We start from the raw sequence: 12,338 nt of genomic DNA, 5'->3' as shown, positions 1-12,338 counted from the left end.
AGATGTTATTCTTCTTGCTGCTAGACATCACTCTCCAAGCCCCATTTGCTTCTGACATGACACCACCAAAGCAACAGCTGAAGCAAGAATCCATACCCCAAGAATTCTACATCCAGGAAATTGTATGCTGGACAGAGGCGTTGACCCCCATGAACGTTTGTGAGGATGGGATCTTGAGGCTCCAGGCTGTGTGGTATCATCTGACTACTTCCTAAATATTGGTCTTTGTTCCCTTAATCTGAATTCTGTGTTAGGACTGTCCAAGGGATCCTAACATCTCATAGTTGGACAGAAAACGTATTCTCAATAAAAATCGTTCTTTGCTTCTAACAAATCTCTGTGTTCTTGCTTGTGAATTTCTCCTTTTTTTGAGGTGTTATGACCTCTCTTGAAAATTGGGCTGACAATACATTTCATGAACTTGAGGGATCTTCCGTGACATAATACAAGCTTTACTTCTCATCATACATCAGGGATAATGTCTTCTTTACTTATTTCTCGTATCCCTTATGCTCAGGCACTCAGAACACAGCACAAATCACATGGTATTATATAACTGTGACCTGAAAATCACTCTGTGTCTAGAATTGAGGTGATGGGGAAAGAGGAGGAGGGAAGACACCTATTCAGGAGGTTGTGACAGAAGGCCAAGGGAGATGAGGTGTGGTCTGAGAGCTGAATGGGTGGTTAAATGGCATGGGAGAGAGAGTCTCCAGGATTAATGAGAAATTAGAAGTAGACTCAGAGATGAATGAAGAAGTAAGGGAAGGATAAATTAGAAGCAAAATGTGGTATTGTATCGAGCATTTTGATGGAAGTGGTAATGTATTTGGATTTTTTTGACTTTAAGAAATTGATTTGTCACTTAATTTACAAATAGTTCTGAATGATTTTTTAAAGATTATTTTTTTGAGAGAAAAAGAGAGGGAGAGAAAGCAAGAGCATGCGCAAGGATGAGCAGAGGAAGGGACAGAGAGTGAGGGAGACACGTAGATTCCTGCCGAGTGCATCCTGAAATTAAGAGTCTGATGCTTCACTGCCTGAGCCACCGGGTGCCAAGTTTTGAATGTTTCTGAGAAGAAACAGTCCTGCACACTTTAGACAGAAGCGAAATTGTAGATGGGTTTCCTGCTCTCAGAGTGTTCATATTCTATTAGGTGACAATAAGAAAAAATAAGGAATAATTAAGATATATTTAGGGAGATAATTGCTATGGAAGGAATAGACCAGCTTACTGGGGAAGAGAGTGAAGGGTGAAGCATTGGAGAGATAGTTCAGGGGGGTATTTTGACATTTTGAGTCAAATGCACTGATGAGGCCAGTCACAAGAAATACTTCAATGTATGGTAGTAAGTGTTAAAGAAGAAGAGAAATGCATTACATTTTAGGTATGATCAGTGGTGCCACAATTTTTAGTGGAAAAGAACAAGGATTAGTGCTTAAAGGTGCTCTCTAGTACCTCAGTTGATGCAGGTACAAGAATGGGATGAAAGCCCAGTCTACTCTCTGAGCTTGAGATCCTACCACTTTGCGGGTTCTGAGTTCAGTGTCCTTTTCTCCAACACTGTATCCTATAACAGAATGTCTTTTCAGGCTCAGTTTCTGTGGGCAGTGAAACATGACTCCCTGTCTCTTTTCCATGACAAGGGTCACTGCCCAAATCTGAATCTGAGGTCCCTGGAGATAGTAGCCTCCACCCAATGGCCAACTGCAAGAGAGATGTCTCTGCCATCCAAGTCAGTCCCGGAGTGAGGTCATACCCAGAATATAATTTGTTCTACTGATGAAGAAACAGGCATTCTTCAATAGATGGATAGTTTTCATAGATGGAATATTTGTACATCTGATGTGAGGATTGATCGTACTGGGTAAATCTGAGGTAGGGAAATCCCACAAAGAGGGGAATGGAATTCTAATAATTAGTGTGTTGGAAATCTATTCATTGTTTTATTATGGTTCTTGTCCTTGAAATCTTTCTGAAAGAGGGAAGAATATCATCCTTTTAGCATCAATACTGTAGCTTACATATCCACAAAAGGCCAATCCTTAATTAGGCCTATATGATAATTCAGACATCTGGAAAAATATCTTCATAAACTAACACATGTCTTCAAAATGGGAAATTTGTGACTCTCTTAGTTGAAAAATGTTTCAGACTTTCGGTTTGAATAAAATGAGAACATTGTGATAATGTATCCAAATATCTTATAGTTTCTAACTGGCACAACAATGTTAAAACATGAGGGTTTTTTTTTTTTAAGTTTATTTATTTATTAGAGAGAGAGACAGACAGACAGACACTGAGAGAGGGAACACAAGCAGGGGAAGTGGGAATGTTATCATGCTATCATGAATCAGTATCCACAGATCTGAATGGAAAGGTACAAAAATTATGCAATAAAGACAAAAATTTTCCAATAGTTAGGAATATTGTGGCCAGACAGTGGTTGCTTGGAAAGTAATGTGTCTATTCTAGGGAACTTGTGTATTAGAACTTAGAGTTTTGATTTTCAAGAATGAGAGAGCAGTTCTTAAATTTAAGAACAAGTATAGTGGGATGTATTTTTCTTTAAGCTTCTTGGAAGGGGTGATATACAGCAGAGATATCAGATAGACAAAGATCCAACTCTAGAAAAAGTCAGAATACTGATGAAAAGTTTTAAAAATGAAAGTTCTCAGAAAAGGACTTCTGTTGACTTATGAATATTCCTGTTGAAGGCTTTCCTTAGAGGACTGGATGGCACTCATTTCACTTCTGTTGAAATTTGAGTGTGGAGAAGGAATGATCGTCCCAAGTTTGTACTCCCATTCAACTCGGACATCATATGTGTCACAGTAAAAAATAATTAAAATTCTGATTTTGCCTGTTTCAGAAAATAGTGAATTAGGTGAAATCTTGACAACCAAGATGAGTAAAAACATCACGCACACACACATACACACACACACGCACACACACACCATATAGTACCTTTCTTCTTCTCCTACTTTCCCTTCTTCCATTTTTTCTTCTTCCTCCTCCTCCTCCTCCTCCTTCTCCTCCTTTTTTTCTTTCTCACTCTCCTCCTCCTCCTTCATCTAAGTGTTTCGTGATGGAAAGTTCAGATGCTTGGTTTAGTTGGGGAGAAGGGAAATATTTGGAATTAGACACCAGTAAAGAGAGAAGCTAATTATCAGTGTGAAACTGCAAACCAAGGTTTTTAATCTCAGCACTACTGACATTTTAAAAAAATCAAATGTTCCAATGTTGTTGGGGGCTGTTCTCTGTCCTGAGCCTAGCATCATCCCTGGTTTCTACCACAAGGAGACAGTTGGTATCTGTGGTAGATATCTGGGTGCAAGAAGCCTGACAAAAAGTTTCAATGATTGAGAAAGGAGACAGAGTTATTTTCTTCTGTTTGGGCAGAAGTAGATATTGTAGGTAAGAAGAGGGACCAAGAGGGACAAAAATTATCCTAAATTCCCCCAACCTTGTTATATCAGGTATGTTAAATGATAGGAGCTTATGAAGTTGGGTATCTGTGGTATGTTGAGCACATGATTCTACTGGGACATTCTTTGACAGGGAAAATTAAAATGCTGCTCTTTAAATAAAATGGAGTCTCCAAAATAATAAGCTCATTTCCTGGAAGACATTATTGACTGTTGACATTGACAGGCACATGAAATTTGCTTACATATTTGTTGGGTAAGTCAGGGGGTGAATGGTATGCTCTTGCCAATTACTGCCAGTATATAAGGGTCCAAGTGTAGTAGGGACCACACTTCACCACACATCCACTTGCAACCCACCTGAATCCTCTTCTCCTGACAACATGTGTTGCAACTACGGGAACTCCTGTGGCTATGGCTGCGGATGTGGCTATGGCTGTGGCTATGGCTCAGGCTATGGCTGTGGCTATGGCTCGGGATGTGGCTATGGCTATGGCTCCCGTTGTGGCTGTGGCTATGGCTCAGGCTATGGCTGTGGCTATGGCTCGGGATGTGGCTGTGGCTATGGCTCCCTTTGTGGCTGTGGCTATGGCTCAGGATGGGGCTGTGGAAAAGGCTCCTGCTATGGCTGTGGATATGGCTCTGGCTACTGTGGCTACCGGCCATTTTGCTACCGAAGATGTTATTCTTCTTGCTGCTAGACATCCCTCTCCAAGCCCCATTTGCTTCTGACATGACACCACCAAAGCAAGAGCTGAAGCAAGAACCCATAGCTCAAGAATTCTACATTCAGGAAATTGCATGCTGGACAGAGGCGTTGACCCCTAGTGAACGTTTGTGAGGATGGGATCTTGAGGCTCCAGGCTGTGTGGTATCATCTGACTATTTCCCAAATGTTGATCTTTGTCCCTTTAATCTGGATTCTGTGTTAGGACTGTGCCAGGGATCCTAATATCCCACTGTTGGACAAAAAACTTATTCTCAATAAAAATCATTCTTTGCTTCTAACAAATCTCTGTGTTCTTGCTTATGATTTATTCCTTTTTTTCTTTTCTTTCTTTCTTTCTTTCTTTCTTTCTTTCTTTCTTTCTTTCTTTCTTTCTTCTTTGGTGTTAGGACCCATTTGAATATTGAGCTGACAATACCTTTTATGAACCTGGGATTTTTCCTTGTAATAATACAAGCATTTCTTGTCATATGTGCATCAGAGATAATGTTATCTCCTATTTCTTGTATCCTTCATGCTCAGGCACTCACAACCCAACAGAAATCACAAAGTATTTCAGGACTGTGCCCTGGAAATTGCACTGTGTTCAGGATGATGCTGGTGGGCAGCGGGAGGAGGAGAAGGGATGGTACCCATATAGGACGCTGTGACAGAAGCCCAAGGGAGAGGAGGCGTGGTCTGAGAGCTGAATGGATGGATGAATGGCATGAGATAGAGTTTCCTGGATTTATGAGAAATTAGAAGCATGTTCAGGCGATGCATGAAGAACTAAGGGAAAGATAAGTTAGAAGAAAATGTGGCATTCTACCGTGTGCATTTTGATGCAAGTGCACATGTATTTGCTTGCATATGTTGGGTTTAAGGAAATTGATATAAGTCATTTAATTTACAAATAGTTTTGAATGTTTTGAAGGGGAGCACTCCTGGACATAGAAGCAAAATTGTAGACAAGTTCCTGCTCTCAGAGTGTTTATATTCTAAAATGTGATACCAAAAAATAAGGATTAAGTAAGATGCATTTAGACAGATAATTGCTATGGAAAGAATAAAGCAACTTCCTGGGGAAGAAACTGAAGGTTGGAGTATTGGAGAAATAGTTCAGGGAGTTATTTTGACATTTTGAGTCAAATGAACTGATACCTATTACAAGAAACATTGGAAAGCATGTTAGTTAAGTGTAAAAGAAAAGAGAGTTTAATTATGATTTGCATATGATTAGTGGTGTCACGGTTTTTTACTGGAAATGAGCAAGTGGTTAACCAGTGGTTAATGGTGTGCCTAGGGTCTTAATTGGGATAGACATAAGAATGGGATGAAAAGGCCAGTCTACTATCTGAGTTTAAGAGCCTACCATTTTGTGGATTCGAGTTCAGAGTCCCTTCCTCATGTGAGGAAGATCTCTACAGATCTCTGACATTGTATCCTATTACACAGAATGTCTTTTCAGGCTCAGTTTCCATGGACAGTGAAGAATGACTCACTGTCTCAAATCCATGACAAGGGTCACTGCACAAATGCAGAGTCTGAGGTCCCTGGAGCTACGAGCCTCCACCCAGCGGCCAACTGCGAGAGAGATGGCTCTGCCATCAAAGTCCGCCCTTGAGTGACATTATGCCCATGTTGTTGTGTTCTAGTGATGAAGAAATAGTTCTTTTAAGAATTGGAGAGTTTTCACAGGTGGAATATATGTAAGTCTGATCCGAATACTGACTGTGCTCTGGATAAATCTGAGGTGGGGAGATCCTACAAAGAATGGAAGGGAAATTGAATAATTACAATTTGTTGGAAGTCTACTCATGTTTCATTATGTTCAATGTGTTTGAATTCTTTCTGAAAGGGAAGAATATCATCAATTAGGCATGACTATCATAATTTATATGTCCAGTAAAGGACCAAACATTTATAAGGCATAGAAAGTAATTTGTACATCTGGAAAAACATCTTTGTAATCTAACAGATATCTTCTAAATGTGAAATTTGTGACTCTTTTAGTCAAAGAAGTTTGAGACTTTCAGCTTGAATGAAATGAGAACATTATGATAATGTATCCAAATATCTTATGGCTTCTAAGGGGCACACTGACCCTTGAATATATATTTGTTTTAATGCATCTTTTTTTTTAATTGGGGAAATATTGTGTTCAAATCATGTACTGGGTACTCAGAACTAAGTGGTGATTTAGGGATGCAAAGAATAAGAGATTTTTTTCTGTCATTATGGACCAGTACCCAGAGATCTGAATGGAAACCCTCTAGATAGAAAACTTTTACAATAGTCTATGGGTATTGTGATTGGAATGGGGGTGTTTAAAAAGTAATGGGTCTGTTCTAGGGAACTTGTGCATTAGAATTTAGAGTTGAATTTCTTTTTTTTTAAATATTTTTTAATATATTAGTCATAGAGAGAGAAAGTAAGCACAAACAGGGGAGTGGAAGGCAGAGGGAGAAGCCGGCTCTCTGCAGAGCAGGGAGTCCGATGCAGGACTCGATCCCAGGACCCTGGGATCAGGACCTGAGCCAGAGGCAGATGCTTAACCAGCTGAGCCACCCAGGTGTCTCTAGAGTTTTGAATTTCAAGAATGACACAAAAGTAGAGAAAATAAAGGCAAAGAGCAAGTATAGTGGAATGTATTTTTCTATAAGCTACTTGTAGGGATGAAATATGGCAGAGTGATCAGATACACAAGTGACCAACAGTAGAAAAACTAGTAGGAGGTATTATCACCAAAGATGTCAAATTATGAAAGTTCTCAGAAAAGGAATTCAGTAGATTTATGAAATCCCTGTTGAAGGCTTTCAATAAAGGACTGGATGGCACTCATTTCACTTCTGTTGAAATTTGAGTGTGGAATAATAGAAGGAATGATCTTCCTAAGTTTAGACTCCCTTACAACTTGGATTTCATAACTATTACAATAAAAAAGTAATTTAAATCTTGGGATCTGCCTGTTTCAGAAAACAGTGATTTAGGTAAAACCCAGACAACCATGATAAGCAAAAACACCGCAAAAACACCCCAAAAAACCCCCAAACATATGACACCTTTCTTCCTTCCCTTCTGCCTTCCTGCCTTCCTTCCTCTCTTTCTTTCTCCTTTTTCTTTCTCTCTTTTTCTCTCTCTCTTTCTTCTTGGTAGGTGTTGGAAAGGTTGAATGTTTCCTTACCTGAGAAGAAAGGAAATATTTGGAATTAGACACCAGTAAGGCAAGAAGCCAATTTATTGATGTGAGGCTACACACCAAGGTTTCTAGATATCCACAGTATTGATATTTCAAATCAGATGTTGGAATGTTGGGGGCTGTTTTTTCTGTTCTGAAAATAGCATCTTCCCTCATTTCTCCCACGAGGACCCAAAGATATCTACAATAGTCATCTGGGTTCAAAAAGCCTGACAGGAAGTTGTAATGATTCTAGTTTGAAAACAGGAGTATTTTTTTTTTCCCCTGTGGGCAGAGGTAGATGTTTTAGGAATATTAGAAATCAAGAGTGGCAAAATTTTCCTAAAATCCCCCAACATTGTTATATCATTAAACAATGAGAGGTTGTGAAGTTGGGTATCAGTGGTATGTAGAGCACATGATTCTACTGAGACCATTCTTTGACAGAGAAAATTAAATGCTGCTCTTTAAATAAAGTGGGAGAAAAATAAATAGAAGAGGAGATGCCAATTAATGAGCTCGCTTTTCCAAAGACATTAAGATTTTTGACAGTGACTGTCACATGAAAGTTGCTTACATACTTGTTGGGTAAGTCAGGGGGTGAATGGTATGCTCTTGCCAATTACTGGCAGTATATAAGGGTCCAAGTGTAGTAGGGACCACAATTCACCACACATCCATTTGCAACCCACCTGAATCCTCTTCTCCTGACAACATGTGTTGCAACTACGGGAACTCCTGTGGCTATGGCTGTGGCTATGGCTCAGGGTGTGGCTGTGGCTATGGCTCAGGGTGTGGCTATGGTTATGGCTCCCGTTGTGGCTGTGGCTATGGCTCAGGATGGGGCTGTGGAAAAGGCTCCTGCTGTGGTTGTGGATATGGCTCTGGCTACTGTGGCTACCGGCCATTTTGCTACCGAAGATGTTATTCTTCTTGCTGCTAGACATCACTCTCCAAGCCCCATTTGCTTCTGAAATGACTCCACCAAAGCAAAATTTGAATCAAGAACCTATACCCCAAGAATTCTACATCCAGGAAATTGCATGCTTGACAGAGGGTTTGACCGCCAGTGATCACTTGGGAGGATGGGATCTTGAGGCTCTAGGCTGTGTGGTATCATCTGACTACTTCCTAAATATTGGTCTTTGTTCCTTTAATCTGGATTCTGTGTTGGGATTTTACCAGGGATCCGAACATCCCACAGCTGGACAAAAAACTCGTTCTCAATAAAAATGGTTCTTTGCTTCTAACAAATCTCTGTGTTCTTGCTTGTGAATTACTCCTTCCTTTTGAGGTGTTATGGCTGCTGTTGAAAATAGGGCTGACAATATGCTTCATGAACCTAGGGTCTTCTTTGATATAATACAAACATTTCCTCTCACGATGCATCAGAGATGTCTTCTTCACTTATTTCTCAATTCTCTCCTGCTCAGGCAGTCACAACCGAAAAGAAATTACACAGTATTTCAGAACTGTGCCCTGGAAATTGCACTGTGTTCAGAATGAAGCTGGGTGCAGGGGGAAGAGAAGGAGGAAGGACACCCATTCAGGAGGTTGTGACAGAAGCCCAAGAGAGAGGAGATGTGGTCTGAGTGGTGACTCGATGAATGGCATGGGTGAGAGAGTTGTTAGGGTTAATGAGAAATTAGAAGCAGACTCACGAGACATATGAAGAAGAAAGGGAAGGGTAAGTTAGAGGAAACGTGTGGTATCACATCATTTGCATGGGACTGCGTATATATTTGCTTGCATAAGTTGAGTTTAAGGAAATTGATCTTTTTAAATTAAAGATTTTATTTATTTGAGAGAGAGGGAATGAGAGAGAGAGAGCGAGAGAGAGAGCGAGTGAGCATGAGAGGGAAGATGGTCAGAGGGAGAAGCAGACTCCCTGTTGAGCAGGAAGCCTGATGCGGGACTCCATCCTGGGACTCCAGGATCATGACCTGAGATGAGGCAGTCACTTAACCTGCTGAACCACCCAGGCATCTCTAAGGAAATTGATTTAAGTCACTTTTTGATAAATAGTTTCCAGTGTTTTTGTAAGGGAACTACTCTATACACTGAAGATGCAGTAACAAAATTTCAGAAGAGTTTCCTGTTTTCAGAGTGTTTGTATTCTAATAGGTGATTATAAGAAAAAGAAAAAAAAAACTAAGATAGATTTAGACAGATAATCATTATGGAGGGAATAAAATAGCTTCTTGAGGAAGACAGTGAAGGTTACGTATTGGAGACACGGTTTAGGGAGGTATTTTGACATTTTGTGTCAAATGAACTATTGCTTGTAACACAAAAGGGCAGTGTTTGTGTAAAGGAAGAAGAGACGTGCATTGTTTTGTGTATGAACAGTGGTGTCACAATTTTCAGTGGAAAAGAGCAAGGACTAGTGGTTAATGGCATGCTCTGTGTGTGAACTGGTACAGACAGAAGAATGGATGAAAAGCCTAGCCTGCTATCTGAGTTTGAGAGTCTAGCACTTTGTGGATTCTGATTTCAGATTCCCTTCCTCATGTGACTTTTCAGTTCTCCAACACTGTATTCTCTATTATAGCATGTCCTTTCAGGCTCGGTTTCCATGAGCAGTGAAAAATGACGCCCTGTCTTGTCTCCATGACAAAGGTCACTGCACAAATCTGAGTTTGGGGACTCCAAACTCTAGCTTCCTGAAGCTAGGAAACTCTGCAGAATGACTGTGTCCAAGGAAGGTAACTCTGCCAACAAAGTCAGACCTGGAGTGAGGCTATGCCCAGGATATAATATGTTCTAGCAATGAAGAAAAAGGAGTTCATCAAGAGTTAGCTAGTTTTCACAGGTGGAATCCTGTGTAAGCCAGATCTGAGGACTGACTATTCTAGGTAAATCTGAGGTGGGGAAACCCTACAGAGACAGGAATGGAATTCTTATAATCACAGTGTGTTGAAAATCTACTCATTGTCTTATTATGATCCTTGTCCTTGAAGGCTTCCTGAAAGGGAAGAATATCTTCATTTAGGCAATGATATCGTAAGATCAATTATCATAATACCAATTGATATCATAATTTATATATGCAGTAAAGAGTTGACCATTTATTGAGCTTATGAGATAACTTATACATCTAGAAAAATGTCTTCATAAACTAACACATAATCAAATTGTGAAATTTTGACCCTCTTAGTCAAGGAACATTTGAGACTTTCAGCTTGAATGAAATGAGAATATTGTGACAATATATCAATATATCAAATATATCAAAATATCTTATAGGTTCTAACTGGCACAAAAATACTTGAACATGTTTTTGCTTTAATGCATCTGTTTTTTAAGGACAAAGGTATTGATTAAGTTCAAATTATGTCCTGGGCACTCTATTTAGAATCTATTTAGAACTAATTAGTCATTCAGGGATGCACGGAATAAGAGAATTTTTTTTTGTTTTTTCTCACATCATGGATCAGTATCCAGAGATCTGAATGGAGATGCCTAGAAATTATGCAATAAGTGTAGAAAACGTGTCCAATAGTTCAGGGGTCTTTTGGTGGGAAGGTAGGTGTTTGAAAAGGAATGTATCTATTCTATGGAACTTGTGCATTAAAATTTACAGTTTAAAATTTCAAGAATGACAGAAAAGTAGAGAAAATAAAGGTAAAGAACAATAAGAATGGGATATATTTTCTTTAAGCTTCTCAGAAGAGAAGAAACATAGCAGAGTGATGAGATAAAACAGTGACCAACAATAGAAGAAATTGTAGGAAGTACGTTCAATATAAGGAAAATGTCTACTAATGAAAGTTCTCAGAAAGGAATTCAGTAGATTTATTAATATTCCTGTTGAGGGCCTAAAGTAAAATGACGCTCATTTCCTTGATTGAAACTTGAGTGTGGAATCAAAGCAATGACCTTCCTAAGGTGGTACTCCCTTCTAACTTGGATTTCAGAGTGGTTACAGAAGAAAGTAATTTAAATTTTGGATTCTGCTTGGTTTGGAAAGTGGTGATTTAAGTAAACCCTAGAGAACCAAGATAAGCTAAAACATCACAGCAGACAAGGAAACAACCCCCCCAAAGAGACGTCTTTCATTCTTTCTTCTTTTTTTGATTCATGTCTAGTGATGGAATGATTGTATATTTGATTTAGTTGGGAAGAAAGGGAATATTTGGAATTAGACACCAGCAAAGAACTTAATTTATTGATGTGAAGCCAGATACCAAGGTTTCTATATCACAGCACGATTGACATTTTATTTCAAATGTTTCAATATTGTGGGGGGCTGTTCTTTGTCCTGAGAGAAGCATCTTTCTTCCTTCCTATCACAGGGAGCCCGTAGGTATCCGCAGTAAGTATCAGGGTACAAGAAGCCTGGTAAAAAGTTGCAACGAGGGGACCTTGATGGCTGAGTTGTTAAGTGTCTGGCTTCAGCTCAGGTCATGATCCCGGAGCCTTGGGATGGAGCCCTGCATCAGGCTCCCTGCTCAGAGGGAAGCCTGCTTCTCCCTCTCCCACTCCCCCTACTTGTGTTCCCTCTCTCACTGTGGCTTTCTGTCAGATAAATAAATAAATAAATCTTAAAAGAAAAAAAAAAGTTACAGTGATTCCAGAAAGGGGATGACAGCTATTTCCACTCCTATGGGAAGAGGTAGATATTTTAGGAAAGAGGAGAGATCAAGAGGAACAACATTTACCTAAATTCCCCCAACCTTGTTATATCAGGCAGATTAAATGCTAGGAGCTCATGAGGTTGGGTATCAGTGGTATGTACAGCACATGGTTCTACTCAGATAATTCTTCGACAGAGATAATTAAAATGCTGCTCTTTAAATAAAATGGGAGTCTCCAAAATAATGAGCTCATTTTTCCCAAGACATTATTGATTGCTGACATTGACAGGCACATAAACGTTGCTTACATATTTTTTGGGTAAGTCAGGGGTGAATGGTATGCTCTATTAATTACTGGCAGTATAAAAAGGTCCAAGGGAAGTAGAAGAGCACACTTCACCACACGTCCACTTGCAACTCACCTGAATTCTCTTTCTCTGACAAC

At 39.6% G+C, this 12,338-nt stretch overlaps 2 protein-coding genes across 2 annotated transcripts; both read left to right on the top strand.

The window, feature by feature from the left end:
- The first annotated feature begins 3,815 nt into the window (after positions 1-3,815).
- LOC123940813 (keratin-associated protein 21-1-like) lies at positions 3,816-4,133 on the top strand. Its single transcript, XM_046003712.1, has one exon. The coding sequence runs from the start codon at positions 3,816-3,818 to the stop codon at positions 4,131-4,133; it is 318 nt and encodes a 105-aa protein (XP_045859668.1).
- Positions 4,134-8,031: 3,898 nt separating this feature from the next.
- On the top strand, positions 8,032-8,259 carry LOC123940812 (keratin-associated protein 21-1-like). The gene has a single exon (XM_046003711.1). It carries the CDS (start codon positions 8,032-8,034, stop codon positions 8,257-8,259), a length of 228 nt encoding a protein of 75 aa, XP_045859667.1.
- Positions 8,260-12,338: the final 4,079 nt, after the last annotated feature.

This window comes from Meles meles, chromosome 4 (assembly GCF_922984935.1).
Source record: "Meles meles chromosome 4, mMelMel3.1 paternal haplotype, whole genome shotgun sequence".
Classification (NCBI taxonomy): Eukaryota; Metazoa; Chordata; class Mammalia; order Carnivora; family Mustelidae; genus Meles; species Meles meles.
Note: the sequence above shows the minus strand (reverse complement) of the source record. Positions and strands in the feature narration are given on the sequence as shown.

Bases quoted from the DNA above. Each gene is read 5' to 3' on its own strand.
- LOC123940813 (XM_046003712.1), top strand. From the start codon at position 3,816: ATGTGTTGCAACTACGGGAACTCCTGTGGCTATGGCTGCGGATGTGGC.
- LOC123940812 (XM_046003711.1), top strand. From the start codon at position 8,032: ATGTGTTGCAACTACGGGAACTCCTGTGGCTATGGCTGTGGCTATGGC.